This window comes from Oenanthe melanoleuca, chromosome 3, assembly GCF_029582105.1.
Source record: "Oenanthe melanoleuca isolate GR-GAL-2019-014 chromosome 3, OMel1.0, whole genome shotgun sequence".
NCBI classification, from domain to species: Eukaryota; Metazoa; Chordata; class Aves; order Passeriformes; family Muscicapidae; genus Oenanthe; species Oenanthe melanoleuca.
The window spans coordinates 105,005,391-105,027,051 of record NC_079336.1 but is presented as its reverse complement, the minus strand read 5'-3'; the positions used below and the strand labels follow the sequence as shown (position 1 = coordinate 105,027,051).

At 48.9% G+C, this 21,661-nt stretch overlaps 1 protein-coding gene across 2 annotated transcripts in view; it reads left to right on the top strand.

Annotated features, from left to right (window-relative positions):
- Positions 1–2,350: 2,350 nt before the first annotated feature.
- Positions 2,351–21,661, top strand: part of PPP2R5D (protein phosphatase 2 regulatory subunit B'delta) — a 26,799-nt gene continuing 7,488 nt past the window's right edge. The window contains exons 1-12 of one of the 2 annotated variants that reach the window (XM_056488760.1): positions 2,351–2,459; positions 2,901–2,996; positions 9,397–9,616; positions 10,663–10,862; positions 11,218–11,328; positions 12,711–12,803; positions 13,253–13,383; positions 13,495–13,554; positions 14,176–14,284; positions 15,143–15,196; positions 17,926–18,096; positions 20,096–20,223. In XM_056488760.1, coding sequence (XP_056344735.1) covers positions 2,442–2,459; positions 2,901–2,996; positions 9,397–9,616; positions 10,663–10,862; positions 11,218–11,328; positions 12,711–12,803; positions 13,253–13,383; positions 13,495–13,554; positions 14,176–14,284; positions 15,143–15,196; positions 17,926–18,096; positions 20,096–20,223 — 1,391 coding nt within the window. In that variant the 5' untranslated portion in view covers positions 2,351–2,441. Of the gene's footprint in view, positions 2,508–2,900; positions 2,997–9,396; positions 9,617–10,662; positions 10,863–11,217; positions 11,329–12,710; positions 12,804–13,252; positions 13,384–13,494; positions 13,555–14,175; positions 14,285–15,142; positions 15,197–17,925; positions 18,097–20,095; positions 20,224–21,661 lie in introns of both variants that reach the window. The other variant, XM_056488759.1, reaches the window with a different exon arrangement.

Genomic DNA, 21,661 nt, shown 5'->3' with positions numbered 1-21,661 from the left:
CCTGCTCAGGGATTCTCCCCAAGGGGGCTGGCTCCAGGAGAAGATAAAAGCTGTCTCCATGTCTTGGCTCATCGGGATGAGCCCTTCAGGATCCGTGGACTCATGGGTTTGACATGGGACAGCCCTGCCTCCCGCTGGCTCCCCTTTGCCATGCACCTCCATCCCTTTTGCCTACCACTGCTATCCTAACCCTTGTCAGTCCCCCACAAAGTGCCCACCACGCTTCCATCCTCCTGAAGCTCCCAAGAGCTCCCTGCACTCGGAATCCCTACCCTTTGCCTCACAGTGCCCCCAATGCCCAGGATTCCCACTATTCCTTTGAATCTCAAAAAACTCTGCCCCATTGAGCCATCCCATAGCACTGATGCCTATGAAGCTCCCCAAAAGCTGCTTCCATTTCCCCCTTAGTCCCTGAAGATTCTCAGATGCCCCCCTTGCCCTGCAGAACTTCATGATGTTCAGGGGCTCCTCCTGCTGCTCCCTGATAATGCCACCTTCTCACCCAACCTGCATCCAGTGGGGCTGGAATTTCCCAAGGTTTTCTTCCAGTGCCTTGTTTTTGGAGATGACCTTGGTGGCCACTTTCTGCCACAGCATTAGACAGAAGCTGGGCCCAAACACCAGTCACTTGACACTGGGACAAAGTCAGGGGCCAAATACCAGTTTGGTGAAGCTGAGTTTCACTAAGCTCCAGGACCAAGGAAAGCCAATCTAGAATTCCATGTGACAGCTTATGACAGGGAATGATGATAGCTACAAACTCTTCAAGCAAGTGGCTTTTATATGCTCACACTGGCACAGTTTCCTGCTCAAAAATACCCAGTGCTGGATATTGTGTGCTGGGGCTGTGGGTCACTTGTGCATGACACAGAGGAAGGGCAACAGAAACCAGGACCTCGCTCTGCTCCTTGGGATCCTGTGGAGTGCCAGCGACTGTCAGGTCAGTGAAAATGATAAGCATGCTAACAATAAGCCAATGCACTGATCTTTCAAAACACTCTTAGGGAATTTTTTCCCCCATGTGCCATACCAGGTCAGTTCCTCCAATGACTGAAAAGATCGTGCTCCTGTTGAAGCACCTCTGATACCACCCAATCCCCTGCTTCTCTCCCTGCTCGTGTGCCACAGTTCATGAGATCCTTACCACTGGCCTGGCTGAAGTGAATGGGAGCTCTTGCACCTCTGGCAACAGGCCAGCAGTCACCACCTTAAGGACAATGACAGTAAGGATTGACCTTTTACCTTCGAGACATCATGTGCCCTAATGAGGTGGCCCTTTGCTTAGGTTCATTAATTCAAGGGCAGCTTGCTACCTGTTGGTTTCTTTTTGCCCACCAGCTTCAGGGTGACCCGTTCAGGTTTTTGGACGCCATCCTCCCACTGTGATGATCAAAGACCACCTGCCAATGAACTAGTCGGGCTGCCCCATGTGAGCAGGGAAGTGTCCTGGCCCCCTGTCCCTGGAACAGCCTTCTCCATATCAGCGGCCACAAAGCTCTGCGCTGGGCCTCGCAGTGCTCACACGCACATTTCCATCCACCAGCTTCACTCACCCCCTTATTCCCACCGGCAGCCTCCCCAAAACTGTGTATCGGAACACTAACAAGCAACCGTCCCGTAAAGGTAGGGTGCAGACCCTGGGGCCAGCACAGGCTGCTGGGGCTCCTCCTCCTCGAGCGATGTAGAGGAGAGCCGGGCAGGACAGGGAGCCCAGTCATTTTTCCTCCCGCTATACAGGAGCCATCTGCACGCAGAGGGGACCCGAGAGCACCGGGCAGGCGCTCGCCGTGTCCGGAGAAGCCCCGCACGCCCCGAGTCCCTCCCGCGGGAAGAAGACCAGCCCGAACCCGCGCCCTGGCCGCTGCCCCGGAAGAGCCGCTGCCGCAGCCCCGCCCCCGGGGGCGTGCCCGGCGCCCGCGCCCTCTGTGGCCAATCAGAAAAATCGGCCGCCTTGCGTCAGCGGCACGCGGCGGCGGCGGAGGCTGTTGCTAGGCAGGCCGGCGCGCCTGGCCCAATGGGAGCGGGGCGCTGCGGCCGGGCCCGGGCGCAGGCGGCGGCGGCGGCGGCGGCGGGCGCGGAGCGGTTGGGGGCCGGCGCTCACCATGCCCTACAAGCTGAAGAAGGAGAAGGTGCGGCCCTGGGGCCGGCGGCAGCGCCGGGGGAGCTACCGCGCGCGGCGCAGCGGCCGAGTGCTCTCTGTCGCCGCCCCTCCCCGGCACGGCCTTCGCTGGGCTCGGCCCTCGGGCGGGGGCGCGCGCGGGGCTGTGGCCGGCAGGGGGCGGGGGCGCGGGCGCGCGTCCGCGGCGGGCGGGTCGGGTGGCGCAGGAGGGCGGCGGGGGCGCGCGCGGGCCCGGGGGAGGCGGGCGGGAGCGAGGGGCGGCCGGCGGTGCCTCCGTGCAAACCCGGTCCGGCCCGCCCTGCGCGCTCCGCTGGCCACGGGGATGCTCCCGGTGGGGGAGGTACGGCCGCACCCGCGTCCTGGCCCCGCTGCTCCCTCCACCGTCCGGGTGAGGGCCCGGATCCGCCTCTGCCGCCGCCCAGGGCGGCCGGCCTGGGGCTGTGGGTGCCCTGGCACCGCGTATCTCCGATGAGGCCGCGCCCCGGGGAAGGGCTGGGTGGGCACGGGGCCCTGCCACCCGCGGGTGCCCCGCCGGCGTCAGCCGGTGATGACCGGGACGGGAGATTCCAGCATCGCTCCTGGGCTTGGGTCCGTGGCCTCGCCTTGGGCGTCAGCTGCTGGGAGTAGTCCAGGATGCCCTTCCCGGGGAGAAAGGGCTGGATATGCGGAGCGGGGCGTGCCGCGGGAGTGGTCTGTGGCAGCGCACACCTGAGCTCTGCAGAGAGATGCTGAAATTCTGAATAAGGGGAAGTTTTCTCTGAATGTGTTTTCATTCTTTCAGGAGTCTCCAAAGTCTACCAAAAGTGCCACGAAGCCTGGCGGCAGCAGCAGCAGCAGCAGTAGCGGGAAGGATGGTGGGGCTGAGAATTCAGAAGAGGTAAGGCTTTCACCTTGGGTACAGCAGTGTGCTTGTGCAGCTCATCTTTGGGGATGAATTAAATCTTTCATTTTAGCTACTTCAAGCTGTTCCACCAGATAACACATGTCACCAGGATCTTAAGAAGTCAGAGAAGGAAAATTGGCCCATAGGGAACAACGACTATGGATGAGACCTGATGAGTCTCATACCGTACAGACCTGCAAAAAGACTTTTGGCATGAAGCTGAGGGCGAGTGCTGCTCACAGAGGTGGGCAGGGCGTGGCAAAGTTGGCTGCAGAAAGGGACAAGCCTTGATTATCAAGGAGGTGGAAGCCTGACAGATGGGAGCAGCTTCCCTGCTCCTGTCAGAGCAAAGCGCCGTAAACTCTGTTGTCACTTTGTGTCAGAGTGGGAGAGTAGTGAGAAGCAATAAGATCTGGTCTTCTGAGGCATTTTCTGGAGGAGTGAGATTAGGAAATAATGTATAGGAACTCTTGAAAGAATAAACTGCTAGAGATTAAATAGCTCTCCTTTGGTATAGCAGCCTTTTTTCTAAATGCAGCATTCCTCACAAGAATGCACAGTGTATATTCCTAGATGTGCAGTCTCACTCTCAGTTTGGATGTTGCCAAGGTAGATACATTAGAATGGCCTCAGCAGAATATGATAGTAAGATAAGCTGTCCTTAGAATTAGTGCAAATTTGTGTTCAGTGGAACTTTTCTGGTAGCTCTGAGTTTGTCTGGCATTCAGGCAGTGGTTGTGGAATTTGAGAATTGTCTCGAAAGAATGCTATACACATCTGAGGAAGCCTGCATGTATGTGTGGTTTATTTATTTTAATATTGCAGTTTGGCAAACAAGCCGTGCCACTTCTACATCCATAGAAGCTCGTGTGCTCTGGTCTTGTCTGGAACACATTACGCATGTAATTTGGAGGGTCGGGTGTAGGAGACATGTAGGGCTAGTGAAGACTAGGAAGAAATGTGTACTACAGGTGCATGTTTGTAGTCAATGTTGTTTTAGAGTCTACTCCAAAGCACAAATCTGCACTGCAGAGCCTCAGAAAATAACTCTACTATGAGCCACTCAGTTTTGTGCTCATGCTTAATCTGCCGTGTGGCCAGCAAGGAATCAGAGCCTTACTTTGTAAGGCAGCAGTTTCGTAGATCCTCCATCCTATCTGTTTTGTTCTGCATATACAGCTGAAAACAGCTTGATGGGAGAGCTGCCTGCGGACTCCAGGGAAGTGAGAGAACTCCTGCCTTGGCATTATGGGTTCAGACTTACCTTTTATTTGTGTGGAACTCCTTGCTGAGTTCACAGATCTGGAAAGATGTAGGAAAGTCTGGGTCTTGCAATAGGTAGCCAACAAAGCAGGTCTCTGATGTGCCCAACCAAATCAACAGTGGGCTGTGGCACTGCTTTCCCTATTGCAAGTGGTGCAGTAAGAAGGGAAGAATTGTCACAGGCTTCAAACTTCCTTCTGTGACCTGAAATGGCATGTAATAGTTACCTGGGTGCAGAAGAAACTTAGAAGTGATGTGTCTAAAATCTCCTCCCAGAAAACATACCCAGCCACTTCCTCATACTCCAGACAAAATCCAGCCCTCCTTTAAGATGGAAAGCTGGGTCTCCTTTGATCATAAGAACAGAAAGGAGACACTTCTGCAGTGTGTACTGCCACAGGTCTCTTCTCCCTTTCTCTGTTGAGTCTGCAGTGACGTTTGTTCCCTCTTGGTGCTTTTCTATCTCTGGAGTACTCTGCTGCAGAATGGAAGAGAGCTCTTTGCTTGATAAGAAGAAATGTATACCAGTTTGAATGCGATTTTCTTGCTCTTCAGGAAACACAAAAAGGTATTATGATTTTCACATTGTGTGAAGAATTAGATAATGTGTGCTGGGAGCAAAACTCCTTCCATATGTCAGAAGTAAGAAGTGAAGCGCTGGGAGTGGTATTGTCTGGTGGGGTTGATGGGCTGAGCTGCCCAACTTGGATACCTCTGCTGCCATTGTAAATTTCATGCTCTGTGAATTTCCATGTGGAGTTATGGTTGGTTGGTAGCCTGTTCTAGGGTGAAAACTGGGTGCACTAAAGAGATCTTTGCTTTTTCTTCTATGTCAGTAGATGCTTAATGGGCTTGCAGTAGGGGAGCAGCATGTGAGCAGCACTCTTCCAGTTTGTGCTTTGCTCTCTCATACCATGCTCCATGGAGCAGGGGAAGAAATCAACTCTAAGTTATCCTGGTACCAGAAAGTTGTGACTTGTTTTGCAGGCAACTTGTCTGGCTGGTGGGATGAGTAAAGTTTGTTGCAGAGCAACTCGGTTTTAATGGATCTGTACAATGGTCAAGTACAATGGAGAAGGAGCTCCTGTGGTGATCTCTGTGGAGGGAGATGAAGAGGGTAGGAGTCAATCCAGATCCCCCTAAGCAAAGTGCTTTGTTCTCTGCAGCAAGGGAGCTTTCAGTGGGGCTGATCTGGAAGGGCAGATATGTTGAAAAGCAGGCACATCCACAAGGGAAGACAGGTGTTGGATTCTCTCTTAAGTACAGGGGTACTGCAGTGCTCTTAGTTTTACTCCAAGATGAGCATCCAGAGTTTGGCCAGCCCTTGGCTTTGGGGAGGCAGTTTGCCTCAGAAGAGACAAGGAGCAGTGGAGTAAGAATGAGAGCAGAGAGTGGGAAATGAAAGGTTTGTTTGATTCAGTCCCTCTGGAACATGATGAGTATATGAGAATTTCTGTGTGGCTATTTAAGGAGGAAAAAGAAATAATGTCAGACACCAAGGCAGCTTTGAATGAGAGGATGAGAAAGAATTACTCCTCCTGGCCAGAAAGACTGGGAGAGGCAGCTGGGTGGGGAAGAAAGTTAATGACCTGGAAGTGGGAGCAGCCATTAGCAGCAATAGAGAGAGGAGTTGCTCTGCAGCCTCAAGGGCAGCTTGGAGCCTTGCTGATGAGATTTGCAGCTCTGGGTGAGGGTGCACATTTTCAGTGAGCTGCTGTATTTTCATGTTTTCCACTTATCTCCATAGGGCTTGGTACTGCAGTACCTGAAGTTCATTATTCAGAGACAGGCGTTACAGTGTGTTCATGTTACTTCTGAGGTGGAGAGGCTCATTTTAATAGGGAAACTGTGTAACTGCAGACAAAGAGAGCAGGTACTGACTTGAGGGATGGAAAGGGAAGAGTCATCTGATGAGGAGGAGCTGAGAGCAGATCTGGGCTGGGAAGCTTAGCAAGCAGGGGATGCTCAAGGGACCAGTGAGGCAGAAAGGGCTTCCCAAGTGATGATGCACCCAGCTGCAGTAGCAGTGCCTGCAGAGGTGAGGTCATGCACGGGTAGGGGAGCGCAGGAGATGCTGGCACAGCTCAGGGTGGCTGGGGGAAGAGAATCTCTGTCCTCTGGGGTGAAGAGGAATGGCACAGAGCAAGCTCAGGGCCTGAGGCTCATTGACTTGTGCAGGCAAGTTCCTAACAAGGAGGAGAGGTGGTGGGAACCGGTGGGGAGGAAGTGCTCTGGAGGCAGGGAGTCTGTGTACATGAGTTCTAATTAGGTTTCATTTAGGGGTGGTCTGTCCTGTTGGTACAAGGAGCTGCTCCACTGCAGTGGGGAAAGTGGGGCTGCCCCACTGTGCTTGGTGCAAACACCTCTGGTCACTTCAGCATATGCAGTGTAACAGCCATAGCAAACTGTGTCCCCCAAACTGTTGGCTGTGTTGTGGTGTGTGAGCCCTGCTTGTCAGAAGGGGGCTGAGCCTGCTCAGGTAGAGGGATGCCTGCAGCCATGGAGCAGTTGGCTGGTGTTGGTGTCAGGGAAACAGTCTGTGCAGGAAGAGAAAAGCTTCCAGGTTCAGTAGTCTGCTGTGTTTTCAGGGATGGAAACTTCAGAGCAGAAAGTGTTACGAAACTTAAAATAAGCCTCTACTGATTCATGTGGCCAAGGTGGGAGGAGTTGAAGGCAGCAGACAGCAGGCCTGCCACAGGAAGCACCTCCTGAAAGCAGGGATTCAGCTTGATACCAGAAATTGCCTATGCAAGCAGTCCATCATAAACACTCTGAGCACTGCAGCAAATGAATATATCTGCCCTCTCCAGCCATCAGGTTTTCTCTTGCAGTCTCGGTTGTGTGACTTTTGCCATGTGCATGACAGTTTCTTAAATAGCTGGCAGCTAAACCTGAAGGTGTGTTTTGTCCCTCTTCATGCAAGATGGTGAAGATTGTTGAAGACTGGTGGCAAAGACTTTCCCAGCCCCCTGATGCAGCATGTTCACATGTAGTAAACACACTATGCTCTGAACATTTGCCTGTGGTGGTTTTGGGTGGGCGAGGAGTACACAGACATGTCCTATTGGCTGGGAGGGCTCATGTGTCCTGCCTCCTTCAGTGTTACCTGGGAGGCCACTAGTGGAACTTCTGTTTCTCTCTCTACCATCTTTCTCTGTGGTAGCTCACATTTAGATTTTTCCCTTCTTCCCTGGGGAAGGAGAGCTGAGGACTCCCAAAGACATCTGAACAATATTTTGAGTGGCTAATATTGCCCTGATGCCCAAGTGTTCAGGGTGAGAAATGAACTTCTCTATCTTGGAAGCTGGCCAGCAAGGCTTTGTCCTAACTTAACTGAGCAGAGACCACTCTTTAGGAGAAGCTGTCTCCAGTTTGTAGTCTGGGCCTGCTTTGTTTGGCAAACACTCTTGTTATTATCACAAGCTCATCTGGCTCCCTCCTCTTATCATGGGACAGCGCTGCTCTGTGAAGGGAATCAAAACAAATGTAAACTGTAGGGAGTTCAAATCCTGTTGTCTCCCTCCACCTTGGCTTGGAGCTGAGCTTGAAACAGAACCGCTCAAGATTTCCTTCAAACAGAGCCAGACCAGAACCAAAATTTTTCTGATTTCTCATTCAAATAATGGCTTGGCAAAAAAAAATTGATATTTTGTGTTGGGCCCTGTTTTCCACGGGGAGTCTTTGCACTTGCTCTACAGATCCCAATCTGTAGAGCAGCATCTCCTTGTAGACAGCTTTCGCTGTTCCTATATTGGTGCTTTCCCACATGTTGCAGGTGCAATATCTCTTGCTCTTGCACTGCAGTGCTGTCCTTCACCTCTTTGGAAACCAGTTCAGGAAAAGGACTGTACAGAGTAGCTGCAGCTCAGCTAGGAAGAGACTGGTCATCTGGAGGATGGAGAGCTCTGCTGAGCTGCTGCACTCCCTCAAAACACTGCTGGTCACTGTTCCAATGAGATGTACATTTGTATCACTGTGTTCTGTGTGGCAGCTGAGAATTATTGGGAAAGAAGGAGATGATGTCCAAGGATTTCACTTGCCACTGCTCCCCATCCATTGTGCTATTCCTCTGGTATCCTAAACAGGTTCATCCTGCAGCTCTTTGGCTTCATGTACCAGCAGGAAGGAGCTGGCTCATGCAGGACAGCCAGGGTAGGCTGGGTGCTGGTTCCAGCTAATCCCTCTGCTTCCTGCTAGGATGTTGCCCTCTTTTGTGCTGAGTTTTCCACAGGTTGGGTCAGTGTGAAATTAAAGGGTCAGTTATTGAGTCATTATGGTCCAAATGGTACTTGGATCCAGCACAGCTTCAGCAAGGTCGGAAGAGAGCTGAGCTGAGCAAACACTGGCTTGAGTTTCTGGTCACACGCTAAACATGAGAAAGTGCCTCTGTTAGTGCAGTTTAACAAGAGTGCAATGGGAGAGGAGAATGCAGACAAAGAGTTTGTGTGACTTAAATGAGTGATATGGGAAAAGCCCACCTACAGAAGTTCAGACAGCAGTGAGGCAGATATGGGAAAGAGCAGCCAGGATGGGCTGGGAGATCCACAGCCTGGGACCTAAGGTTGCATATGGTTGTATATGTGGTCCATGTGGTTTGTAGGTGCTCCTGGACCATGAATGCAGCAATGATTGTAGTGGTCTTTACTACTGCCTTTCCAAGGCTGTTATGTCTGCTGTTTACTACATACTGCTTTGCTTTGTCCCAGGTCATTCCCTGCACAAGGACAAAAAAGCAGATTGGTTTTTTAAACTTGCTTGTTGTGTGTTGTACAGAGTGCTGCAGAGACAGCAGCACACTGAGCACAGAAAGTTCTTATATCTGCCTCATCTAACTTGTCGCAAGATGCAACTTTGCTTTCCATATCCATAGCACTGGCTGTGCCGAGACGCTCCAGTGCCTTTGTGGTACCTCACAGACCTGAGGTACCAGGTAAAACTGATGTTAACTTTGAAGGTATGCTGCAAATGCAAGCGGCAGCTCTAGAGCAGGCAGGAGCACATGAGATGCACTAAACTGCAAGGATGGAAAACCTGCCCGGTTTCTTCATTCCAAGAAGATGTTGATGGTGTCTGCTTATGAGGCTTGTAGGAAAAAGCTTCTGAGTTCTTTTATTCTCTTCTCCCTTATCAGGCCCAGCAGCCTCAGCAGCAGCCGCAGCAGTCACAGCAGCAGACACAACAACAGCCAACTTCAAATAAGCGGCCCAGTAACAGTGCTCCCCCCCCAACCCAGCTGAATAAAATCAAGTACTCAGGGGGACCCCAGATTGTGAAGAAGGAGCGCCGGCACAGCTCTTCCCGTTTCAATCTGAGTAAAAACCGGGAACTGCAAAAACTTCCAGCCCTCAAAGGTAAAGAGGCAGTGGGGTGGAAGTGATCTGCACGATGAGCTGCAGTTTCTCCAGGCAGTGTGTGGTGGTGTAAGGGTTCTTCCCAAAGCAACCCTTCCAGTGTCCAGCTAGTTATATGGGCAGTGCAGCAAGGATGGTTCTGGGAAAGGTGCTTGTTATCAGGTAGAGAATTTATGGATGTCCTAAAATAATCAGAAAATTCTCAATGCAAACTTTGTACTTACCTTCTCAGTCGAGCTGTTTAAACCCTTGTGTTTCTGTGTATTGAGGATTGCCTCAGATTCTTCAGCAGGTTGTGCAGGAAGGTGGTGAAGTGCAGAGACCTTGGTGCAGACTGTCCTTGGTTCCTACATTCACCCATTTCTGGGGAAGGACCAGGCTTCCTCTTCATTGTGTTTCCATTGCAAATTACAATAGTGCAATTGAACCTGTCCACGTTAGGACAGCTTGGTATTAGCACTTAGTGTACATTATGTGGCAATTTAACATGAGTGTGGACAAGGAGAAAGCATTTTCAGCAGTCATTGACCATCATTGCTTGATGTTGCTCAGGGATACAGACAGGCCTTTGGGGAAGGCTGACGCAGTGTGTAGTTTCCAGCTGTATCAAAAAGCTCCTGCCACCTTGGCCCCTCTCTTCCACCCTATTCTCTGGCAGGAGGGTTAGTCTACAGTGTGTGTTGTCCAGCTCCTTTTGTGTCTCTAGGGTGAAGGACATGGCTATCACTAATCTGTGATGAGAGCTTGTTGAGGTTTTTTTTCAGTGTACTCTGTACAGGGAAGAGATCTAACTTACCAAGTTAGAAACTGCTACCACATTTGAAATCCCCTCATGGGATAGGTGCTTCAGAGCCTGGCAGTCTCTCTGCCTCCCTTGCCCCATGTCCATAGCAGGGATAACACTGCCTCTCCCTCTTCCCCTCCAGTTTAAGGATGATGTGACAGGGGAGGGGGAACCACAGAGAGCAAACCACAGAGATACCTGGGTAAACCAGGAAGATGATCTGCCTGTCTCCAAGGACAGATGTCCCTACTTTCTCTGACAGATGCTCCTCCACACGAACGAGAAGAGCTTTTCATCCAGAAGCTGCGGCAGTGCTGCGTTCTTTTTGACTTCATCTCTGACCCCCTCAGTGACCTGAAGTTCAAGGAGGTGAAGCGAGCAGGTCTCAATGAGATGGTGGAATACATCACACACAACCGTGATGTTGTCACCGAGGCCATCTATCCTGAAGCTGTTATCATGGTAGGGCATGGAACCAGTGTTTGTGTGGCTTCTGTGCCAAAGAAATAGGGAAGTGTGGGAGGAGGAGGGGATAGGGATTTGTCAGAGAGGAGTGTGACCCCAGTCCTATCCATTCCTTATCTACCCATCTCCAGAAAGAGAAGTGTATGTGGGGGTGGTGGAAGCTCTTGCCTCTGGCACAGACTGCATTTGGGGAGGTTCTGTGCAGACTGTGACCCTATAGCCTGCAGAAAGGGATCAGTGTGTGGGCACAGCTGTGACAAATCACAATGTCTTGCGCTGCAGTGAAGGATTTGCTGGAGGACCATCATGAGGTGTCAGAATGTCATTCATGCAACTTTTTCACTCACCTCAGTTTTCAGTGAACCTCTTCCGGACACTCCCACCATCATCGAATCCCACAGGAGCAGAATTTGACCCTGAAGAAGATGAGCCTACTTTAGAGGCTGCCTGGCCACACCTTCAGGTGAGGAGGGGTGGGGGATATAGTGGGATATGGTGAATTTATCTCCAGGCAGTTGAGAGTCCACATAGAGGCTGTCAGCCCTGCCACTGCTGCTTCAGCAGCCTGCGAGGGTTGCTGGGGAAAGACCAGGCCTGCCACCCAGGGGTCAGAGGTGGCTCTTAGGTAGTGCAGAAAGCAAGGGTGTTCTGGGAACTGATGCCCAGAACTGATGCCTGTATGCTGATGCTTGTATGCTACATTCACCTGCAGATGACTTTAGACAGACTAGGTGAAAAGGGTTAGGAAAGTGACAGTGAGCATGGTTTAGCAGAGCTCAGCAGTGGAAGCCAGAAAGCTCGAGGTGCTTGCACAGGGATGTGTTGTCAAGTAGACAAAGGCAGAAAAAGAGGCAGGTACTGCAGAATGAAGCAGAAAATACAAAGAAATAAGCTGTCATTCTGCAGCAGTGGTTAATCACTTCTCACTGCTGCAGTTGACAAAGGGATGTGAGTGTTGATAGAAATAGCATATCCTCAGCACCAGAGTGCTGTGAATGCTAGGCAGCATTTGTTTCTCAGAATTGAGTCAGCAGCAGGCAGCATGAGTTTGTGGCAAATGAATGCTGAGCTTTTTGGTCAGCACCTCAGTTTTTTCTTTACTGCTGTCCTTGGCAACTAGGCCCTACCTGTAGATGCATGGTCCTATCAGTCCTTCAATTCCAAAGACAGACCTTTCAAATGATTAATCTCATTTGGCTTAGTGGCCCCTCAGAACCACTAGGAGGGATGAGAATGGACTCAAGTCCTCTCAGAGAACAGCAGGACCAGAAGTTGATGTTTCAGCACTGACAACCTTCTTAAAGCAAGCTGCCCTTTGTTTTCCAAGTGGGACACAGCATGCAGCTCTCCTGGCTTAGTGAGGCCAAGCCAACCTTGAGTCAGTACCCAGGAGGCAGAGGACACTGCATGTTTTCCTGGGGTCTATTTCATTATTCTGCTCTTCTGTTTTTCCTTGGCATGTCTCAAAGGTATCCGGTGAGTCTGAGCCTTTGCCATCTCTGGAGATTTCTGATCTCTGTAGGGATGAATGATGCTGAAGATGTGAGAAGGGTTTCCCAGGCCTAATGTCTTAATCTGAGTAGGTGGATGTTATCTTTTGGGGGACCTGAGGCATGAGATCTCACGCAGATTTGGGCAGTTATGTGCTACCAGAGACCCTTGCCCATTAAAGCAAGGACAACTGAGTTGATCCCACTGGATAAGGAAACACTGGGTTTTGTGCTCCTGTTTGCACTTCCCAGCCTTTCCCTGAATCCTTAAAGAGAAGGAGAACATAAAATCTGAAGTAAATACTGGTGAGAGGACAGGGGGATTTCTAAGTAATCTCTCCTTTTCCCCCAACAGCTGGTGTATGAGTTCTTCCTCAGGTTCCTGGAATCACCTGACTTTCAACCAAATGTAGCCAAGAAATACATTGACCAGAAGTTTGTGCTGTCTGTAAGTAATTATTGCCACTGCCATTGTGCACCACGTTTATGAAGGACACACAACAGATTTTGGTGCTTGATTGTGTGACTTTTCTTTATTTGTCTTGAATGAGCAGACAGAATTTTCTCTGCAGGGCAAGACTGTGGGCAATCTTAACTTATTAACTTATTATACAGGTGGAGAGGGGAGCAGGGACATTGCAGGGGAATATGAGGACGTGCAGCTTTGTAGAATGTGCAGGCCATCACTGTGCTTCTGAAGGTGAAAGAAATTATGATGATTCCGTCTTGTGACTCGGAGGTCATGTGCTTCAGGGAAATGACCACTGTGCTCAGGGTGCTGAAGGCATCACTCAACTGAAAGAGCTGTTTTTGCAAACAGGAGCACTGCCCAGTGTTGCTGGTATCTTTGCCCAGACAGGCAGTGTGCAGGCACTGACTGAATTTCTCTCTCCACAGTTGCTGGATCTCTTTGACAGTGAAGACCCCAGAGAAAGAGACTTCCTAAAAACTATTCTGCACAGGATCTATGGGAAGTTCCTGGGTTTGAGAGCATATGTGAGGAGGCAAATCAATAATATATTTTACAGGTGAGGTCTTTCTAAGTACCATTTAGACTCCCTGTCTCCAGCCTTTTTCCTTCCTCTCGCTTATCAAACTGTATCCAGCATTTGGCAATGACTTCTCATCCTTCTCTTTAGGTTCATCTATGAAACAGAACACCACAATGGGATTGCAGAGCTACTGGAGATCCTGGGAAGGTAAGGCCACTTTTGGGAGTCCCAGAGAGAGGCCTCCCAGCCTGGTGTGCTATGTGAAAAGGCACTGCCTCCCTTCAGCACTCCTTGCAGGAGACACTTCTTCCAGGGAATCTCAGTCTGACAGAGCATAAAATACTCCCCAGCTTGCTGATAAATACAGTTGTAGCCTCCTCCTGTTCTTTTAGTCCAGTCACACTTGCTATCTTGCCTGAGAAGAGCTCCTCACAGCTCTGACAAGCCTTAGCAATGGGCGGCCTTCTCCAGGGTTTCAGCTTCCCTTCTGTTTGTGGCCCTGTTGTGCTGCCATCCTCCTTGTGTCTCTAAAGCACAAGACTCAAGCACTGAGCTGCTTCAGTGCTGGCCTTCCCCAGAGGTTCTGCTTAAGTGTATGTGGGCTCAGCCTGGCAGGGACAGAGCAGAGTCCAGGCTCCATCAGAGGCATTTCCCTGTGGTGCCTGCCAAGAGCAGTCTGGCTGAGCTCAGTGTGCAGGCTGGGCTGCAGTGGCCACGCTTTTGGTGGGTGCTCCCTAATGGGGCTGGTGAGAGCTAGCGTGTTTTGTGAGGTAAGAGGCACTGTATTTCTGCTGGGTCAAAATTTTAACAAGACTCGTTTCTTCTTAGCATAATCAATGGGTTTGCTTTGCCTCTGAAGGAAGAGCACAAGATGTTCCTCATCAGAGTCTTGTTACCACTGCACAAAGTGAAGTCTCTCAGTGTGTACCATCCACAGGTGAGAAGTGCTTCAAGTTCCCAGGGCAGATTGGGATTTTGCAAAAGCTTATAGCTATTAAAAGCTTTATATATTTATATTCGTTTATAAGCTAATTGTTTAGATCTGTCCACCAGACCACATTGTACAAAGTCCTTGCTGTGAGATGTTCTGGGCTCTGCACTAGTCCCATACTGTAGTGGTTTTTCCATTCTTGTGGTGTCTTGGCCTGTGCCACTGGATGATAGGAGGGTATCCTGACATTTCCCACAGTCTTAATGCTGTGCCTTGCTTTGTCTTTCTGTGCTGGAAGCTTGTGAAATTCTGGGGGCCTCCTGAAACCAGAGGTAAATTTCCTAGCTGCAGTCATCAGTCTGTGCATGTGGTGTATCAGCTATTAGTCACCACTGAGATATGTGGAGAAGTTGGCTTGCTAGTCTTCTAGATTGGTTTAGAGATTAATTTCTTCCAGTTTTGAGTACATAGCAGAAAAATAGAGAGGATCAGAATTTGAGATAGGAAATTAAAAAATATGGGTGCAAAGTAGAAATGTCTGTTCTCTCAGGCCTGTTTCTGTGGGGCACGGTTTTGTGTCAGTTGGGTTTGTTTCTCCCTATTGTGTGTAGCTGTGTTTTCATCTGAATGTATTGACTATGGACTGCTCTGGGTGACTGAAGTTTTATGCTCTAAATTGCACAGATGTCCTGAGCTCAGGCCCTGCCTTCTTGGTCTTAAAGTCTTAATTTGCCATCAGTAAACTGGACTTGTTTAGAGCTGCAACATAATGGGCATGGTGTTGCTTCCAGCCTAGGAGGTGGTAGAACTTAGTCTTGGGTACACTTGAGGAAGCTCTAATCTTGCCATGTTTTCTTCCTACAGCTGGCATACTGTGTTGTACAGTTCTTGGAGAAAGACAGCAGCTTGACAGAACCAGTGAGTAACCTTGCTTCACTTCTCTGTGATGGTCAAGTCCCAAAAAGCTTCACAGCTTCCTTAGGGCAGCCTTTTTCATCCTTGCTGTAAAGAGGCTGGGAGTCAGTGGTATTGTTTACTGGGTTTGCCTGGCTTCCTGGGGGTAGAAGAGGATGCACTGCTCACGTGAAGCCTTTAGCATTCTCTCCTGAAAGCTTCAGGAAGGTGAGCTGTAATCTTCCTTTATGCTTAAGATTTTGGTGTAGCAGAAGGAACAGGATACCAAGCTGTTCTTCCAGGGCAGAGCTTCTGGCTATTGAGAGATATTGCAGAGACAAAATACATGACCATCTGATGGAACCAGAGCACTTGGGGGCTCTGAAATAGTAATAGTCCCCTCCAGACTGTAATTGGCTGCAGAATTGTGAGCATGAGGTTAGGAACCTGGGACACAAGGTCTACTTAGGCATGCCACTGTTTTCATGAGCATATTCTCCTTCCAGCTTTAGAATCAGTTTGCTACCTTCACAGAGGTAAGTCACACTGTAGACACATTTGCCTTCAGGATATAGTGCTGGGAAACAGCAGATTCTAAAATGTGAGCAGTGTAGATGGAGACCTCACATATTCTAATTACTGCTGCATGGACCTGCAGTGTTAACCAGGCTAAATGCCAGCTTGGCAGAGGGTGCAAGAAGGAGGCAAGTGTTCCTCCACCCACTGCAGGCCAGGAAATGTCTTCTACAGAGCTGAGCTTCACAGGCTCAAAACAGCAGATGGGCAGAGAACACATACTTCTGTCACTGTAGCGGGGAGCACCGAAAGTGTGAGTGTTTTAATGAGTAATGCTGGCTGAGGTTGTTCTGTTCTCTGGCTCAAATGTGTGCGCTCATGGTGAGCCTGCCTATGCTTGGAACAAGCTGGTCAGCTGTTAGGTTTCTGGCTCCACAGCTCTGACACCAGCAGTGCTGAAGCAGACCTCTTAGCTTTTCCTTTAAGCATGGATCCTCCATTTCCATTGTTCCCAAAAGTCTGCTCTGAAACAAGCTGCATTAAGTAACTTCCTGATCACACTGAGTACTTCCTGTGGCTGACATCCAGTCCTATAGCCTCCTGCCAAAGCACCTCAAAGATTGAGGGAGACGAGAAAAACAGAAATGTCAATATTCTTAGGCTTCACTTTGCAGTCTATTCAGATAGTAAAGCTCTGTAGCTCATCACTTTTTTCTTGATAACTGTTTAGTGGCCCCTGGATGACAGACCCAGATCTGACTTGGTGCTTGTGGAAAGCAGTGGAATGACCCAATCTCATTACCTTCAGTGGATGTTGTGTTCTGTTTCAACCAGGCATACCAAGACCATACTGCCACAATTGCGTTCTGTTGAAGCACCTTGCTTGTGAAGGTTTTGAATAGACCCCCAAGATGACTGGTGTTTTTGAAGTCTGAAAAAATTACAGGGCTTGTGCATCAGCAAGAGTCTGAATGCATGGGGAGATGTTACCAGCAGTGCTGGAAAGAGGCCAGATTACTCCCTGGGTCCACTCTTGCCTCTAATGGGCCTTCCAGAAGCTTGCTAAGCAATGTTTGACATGGTAGCTCTTGCCTCAACAGCAGTCTGAAATACTGCCAGGTGAGCAAGGCCTCAGATGTGCTCAGTAACAGCAAACACAGACTCCACACACCTCACACCACCTTGATTGCGGGTGAAATTACTTCTGAGTCATTGAAGCTAACCCTTGCATGAATGGCAGACATGAATAATGACAAACTTTGGGGATAATGAGCTGCTGGCTTCTCAAGCCTTGAGTTGGCAGAAACATAACGCTCAGATACCTCTAATTCTACTGTTGCATTGCCCACTACTGTCCCTCTGCTGCTCTGAAGTGCTCTCAAGTGCTGGCTTCAGGATCAGGTAGCTGAAGTACAGAGTGTTGAAAGGGCAGCTCCAATGGCCAGTTCTGTGTGACTCTAGTGTCCACAGAGTAAGCATTTCTTCTTCCAGTGAAAGTCTGCAGCATCTTGGATCTTGCCTTTATAGTGTCTGGAAGTAGATGGGTAGGAAGCAGTATTAAAAATAAATAAGCAAAATCTAGTGAGATGTAGTCCTTCCCTATTCTTGTAAGCAATAGTTTTACTCAGCCAGAAGTTGCATTTGCATTGTCATTTTTAATTATAACCATTAGGTGTAAATTCCATAAACTTGTCTGCTCGATTCTGGAGTCTGTTTGGACTTCAAGTCTCTACAAAGTCTTGCAAGAATGAGTTCCATTATGTGAAGTAGTATTTCCTTTCCTTGTCCCAAACCCATCCATGTCTTTATTTATTTGTGCTCCCCAGTATTCAAGCTCTGTAGTGTTTTGAATAATGACTCTTCAGAGACCTTCTCTATAGCATTTCCAGTTTTACTAGTTGATCTTCCATGGTTACTTTGCACTGTCTGCCAACTGCTGCCCACTCCAGTTTCACCCTTCTGTGTTAAGCTGTGATGGGTGATAAAAAGTGATTCTACGCTTTGTGCTTGTAATATGAAATTGTATCAGCCTAGGCAGAGCTGCTGCCAAGAGTGTAACTTGGCAGAGTTTGGGCTTTTGTCTTCTTTCTTCCCTGGTCACCCACCCTGACTTTCTGAGAAAGTCTATTCTGTTACTTCCTCCCCTTTTGCTGTTGTGACCAGACAGTTAAAAATTTGTTTTGCAGCTGGTGTTGACTTTGAGTATCTAACACTGTCTCTGTACTCTTCCCACTCAGGTGATTGTGGGCTTGCTGAAGTTCTGGCCAAAAACTCACAGTCCCAAAGAGGTGATGTTCTTAAATGAGCTGGAGGAGATCCTGGATGTGATTGAGCCGTCTGAGTTTGTGAAAGTTATGGAGCCCTTGTTCAGACAGTTGGCCAAATGCGTCTCCAGCCCACACTTCCAGGTAGGTTGCAGCTCAGGGAGTAGATAGAGCATTGGCTTGTAATCCACTTGGCACGTGAGGGTGACACCAGTTTTTTGGCTTGTATTTGGCACGTGGAGGTGTGACCAGGACGAGTATTGTGGTGATGTGTGGTGGGAAGCAGTGAGAATCCTCAGCACAACCACAGCGTGAGCTCAACCAAAGAGAAAACAGAGTGGATCTGTGGAGCCTCTCCTGCTGCTCTGTGCTGTTCAGCACTGTGTACTGCAGCAGACTGGGGCTGGAGCACAGGTACTCTGCCACCTCCTGTTTTGGCTAGCAAGGACAGAGGAGATCCATCCAAGGTCACCCTGTTGAAGTAAAACCAAGCACTCTGCAGTATTGGAGAAGGGCCAACCAAAGAGACTGTGCTGGGAAAGTCCTTTGTTTTATTCTGGCACAGGTAGTAAAGGGGGAGGTATACTGGAGAAGTGCTGGAGTCTTGAGTGTTTCTTCCGGAGTCTTGAGTGTTTCTTCCTTGTTTCCACTGAAGGAAAACTGGTTGTAGTAGCTGGTTAATATAATCTCTGTGGATGGTAGTCTTAAGGTTTAAAATGTACAGGGTGGTGGGACCTGCTAGTAGCTCCTAGCAGGTGTTCTTGGCTCATTGTTTTAGTCTGCTGTGAAGAGTCTCCAGGAAGAAGACAACTTGCTGTTGAAACACATGGTTGACCCAGGTATAGGTTAAAAAAGTGTTAAAAAAGAAATGACACAGCCATCTCCACAGCCATCTCTCACTGCACAGTGAGGCAGGCTGGCTTCAGTCTGTCTTTTTATATAGAGAAGTACAAAGTCATGTGTTTACAAGCCAAAAATAAGGTCAGTCTAGGTCACACATGAATCAAAAAATCAGTTTTGTGTAAAGGATTAGGGGAGGATGATGGAAGCAAGCTGGACATGGATTACTGGTGTGGTGATGGGAACCAAAGGACTAATGTGACCTCTGGGTGTGGAGGCAGCTACCAGAAGGAGCTTGAATAAAGTAGGGTAAGGGCTCGAGGAGAGATATCCTGTACTTGATAGCAGCCCTCATTTGCTGCCAATATCTCAAGAACAATACTGAAAAACCTGGAGAAGGTGCAAACAGTTTAGAGCCTAAGAGAATTAACCCCAAAGGCATCCCATACAGTCAGGCTGAACAGTCTGCAGCTTGTCTGAAGAGCAAAATTAGGAATTGACTTCTTAGTGAGTCTGAGCACCTTGGTGGGAATGAGTTTCCTCTGGGTGGATTGTGTGTTAATCTAGCAGAAAAAGACTTAACCAGATCTTGAAAAACAAAAGCTAGGTAAGTAAATACAAAGTGAGTTTCATTTCATTTACTTGTGTGGAACAGTATGTTAAGGGGATATAGCAAGTCTTATATTATCTGAAATGTAAAGCTGAGCCTGGATGTCTCTTTTCCTAGGTTTTTAAGCCATTCTCAAGCTAGCACTAAATGCAGAAATTAGCCTGCATTGTCTGTCACTGTGTGGAAACTTGTTAGACTTATTTGTCTTGTTAGAGCAGCATGGTCTGCCCCAAGATTTTCCACATTTTCACCTTTCATAAATCAGGGGGTTAAATTGTGGGACTGGTCACTGAAACATGCTTCAAAACCCTGAGAGAATCTGCTGTGGGAAAGCCAAGGAGGAATGGAACTTTATAGAGGGCAGTCTGAGGAAATGGAGAAGGCTTGGAGCTAATCTGAATTGGGACCTGGAGTAGATGATTACTGTCCTTAAGTGTTGCATAAAGAGTGTTGGAATCATTGGCGTATTGACAGTAGGCTTGTCTATTCAAGAACATGAGGTTTTTCTCAGAAAAGTGAGAAGTGTCTGGCAGAGGCTAAGGCAAAAGACGGATGAATGGCCTCAGGAATTCATGAAGGTCAGCCCTGTGCTGTGGGGAAGCATGTGAGCTCCTTGGCTGGGTGGTGGCTTCCCTGTGCACCAGGTGTTACTGGAAGGAGCCTCTTCAAGGATGGCTTTCTCTCCCTCTGCAGGTGGCAGAGCGAGCTCTGTACTATTGGAACAATGAATATATCATGAGCCTGATCAGCGATAATGCAGCCAAAATCCTCCCAATCATGTTTCCAGCTCTCTACAAGAACTCCAAGAGTCACTGGAACAAGTAGGTCTTCCCCATGCTCTGACATTTTCTGGATTGTTTGACCCACTGGCAGTCTTGGGGCATGCTGCTGCAGTGTAACAATGCATGGTGCTTGGTGGCACCTGCTGAGACAGGGGGGTTGTTGATGGTATCATGGAAAAAGGAGATTTTCTGAACCCTCAGAGTTTTCTGTCAGCACCCTTGGAACACCAAGACCCTTGTGCCCAACCAGTGCCAGTGTCCTATTAGGGGAACCCTTCACTGAGCAGTCCTGCTGGGTCAGTTCATCTGGTTAAGGTTCGAGGACTGCCAGTGAAAGTCTCTGACTGCAAAAACACATCCAAAGCAATTCAGAGAAGCTCTAATTCCCAGTAAAAGTATCCAGTGTGCAGAGAACATTTCTTACCCACTGGGGAAGAAGATGGGTTCAGCCTGTTGGCTGAGTCTGATAGTTATGATGGAGTCTTCCCTAACTTACTCCTACTCTTAGCTTACTTTTATGCTATTTCTTTATGTTTAGGTGGAGCTTGAGGGACTCTTAGTCATACATGTCTTTGCTAGTGATTGGTGTAAAATTCTCTTGCTTTGCTCAGAGGTGTAGTTAATACAGCACAGAGTGCATGCCCCGTGAGGGATGGTCACACTCTGGGGTGGGTGACTTTGGGAAGGTGGTGTGTGTTAATACAATTGTGTTACACTGAACCCAGTTCATCCCAGGAGGGTGATTTCTCCACAGCTCCTGGCTCAGCCACAAGACACCTCCTATCTCCCATGGCTGACAGGCCCTGTGCAGTTTATCAACTGCAAGGCACCATCGAGATCCCCTCCCTGCCAGGACTTCCACAGAACTTGGCCCTGGTATTTCCATTTTGCTCCACCCTCCATTCCATCCCCTTCAGCAGGGGCTGTGGCTGCAGGTTGTGTCTATGGGGAACCATCCTGAAGTAGGCTTTGAGCAAGCATTCCATCCAGGGAGCAGCAGCTGCATTTTACCCCTGTAATTCCTGTACTGTTACACCTTCTGTTAGGATGTGAATAGAATTTCTCAGTGTCCTCTAATTTTGCCCCCAGCTGTCTCTCCACAGCATGGAAAAGGGTCACAGCAGACCAGAGTGGCTTGTTTCTGCAAGGGTTGAGGCACCTGCATTTACCAGTCTTGAGTCTGCATAGAGTTTGATACCTGCCTGTCACTAATGTTGCCAGTCTTTCAGAAGTGTGCAGTAGATTTTCCATCTGACTTCTGGCAGCTTGTTAACTAATGTCCCACCCTTATGATCTCTAGGACCAGAAAACTTGGCTAATACAGTGCCTGACTCCTTGAATACAGGAAAAACAGAGAAAGCAGAACTAACTGGGCAGCTGTCCATGTCAAATATTGTCCCCTGTGCCTGATTCCTAGATACTACTCTGTTTTATGGTTCTTTTATCAACTTCCTTTCTTCTGACTTTTTTTATTTAA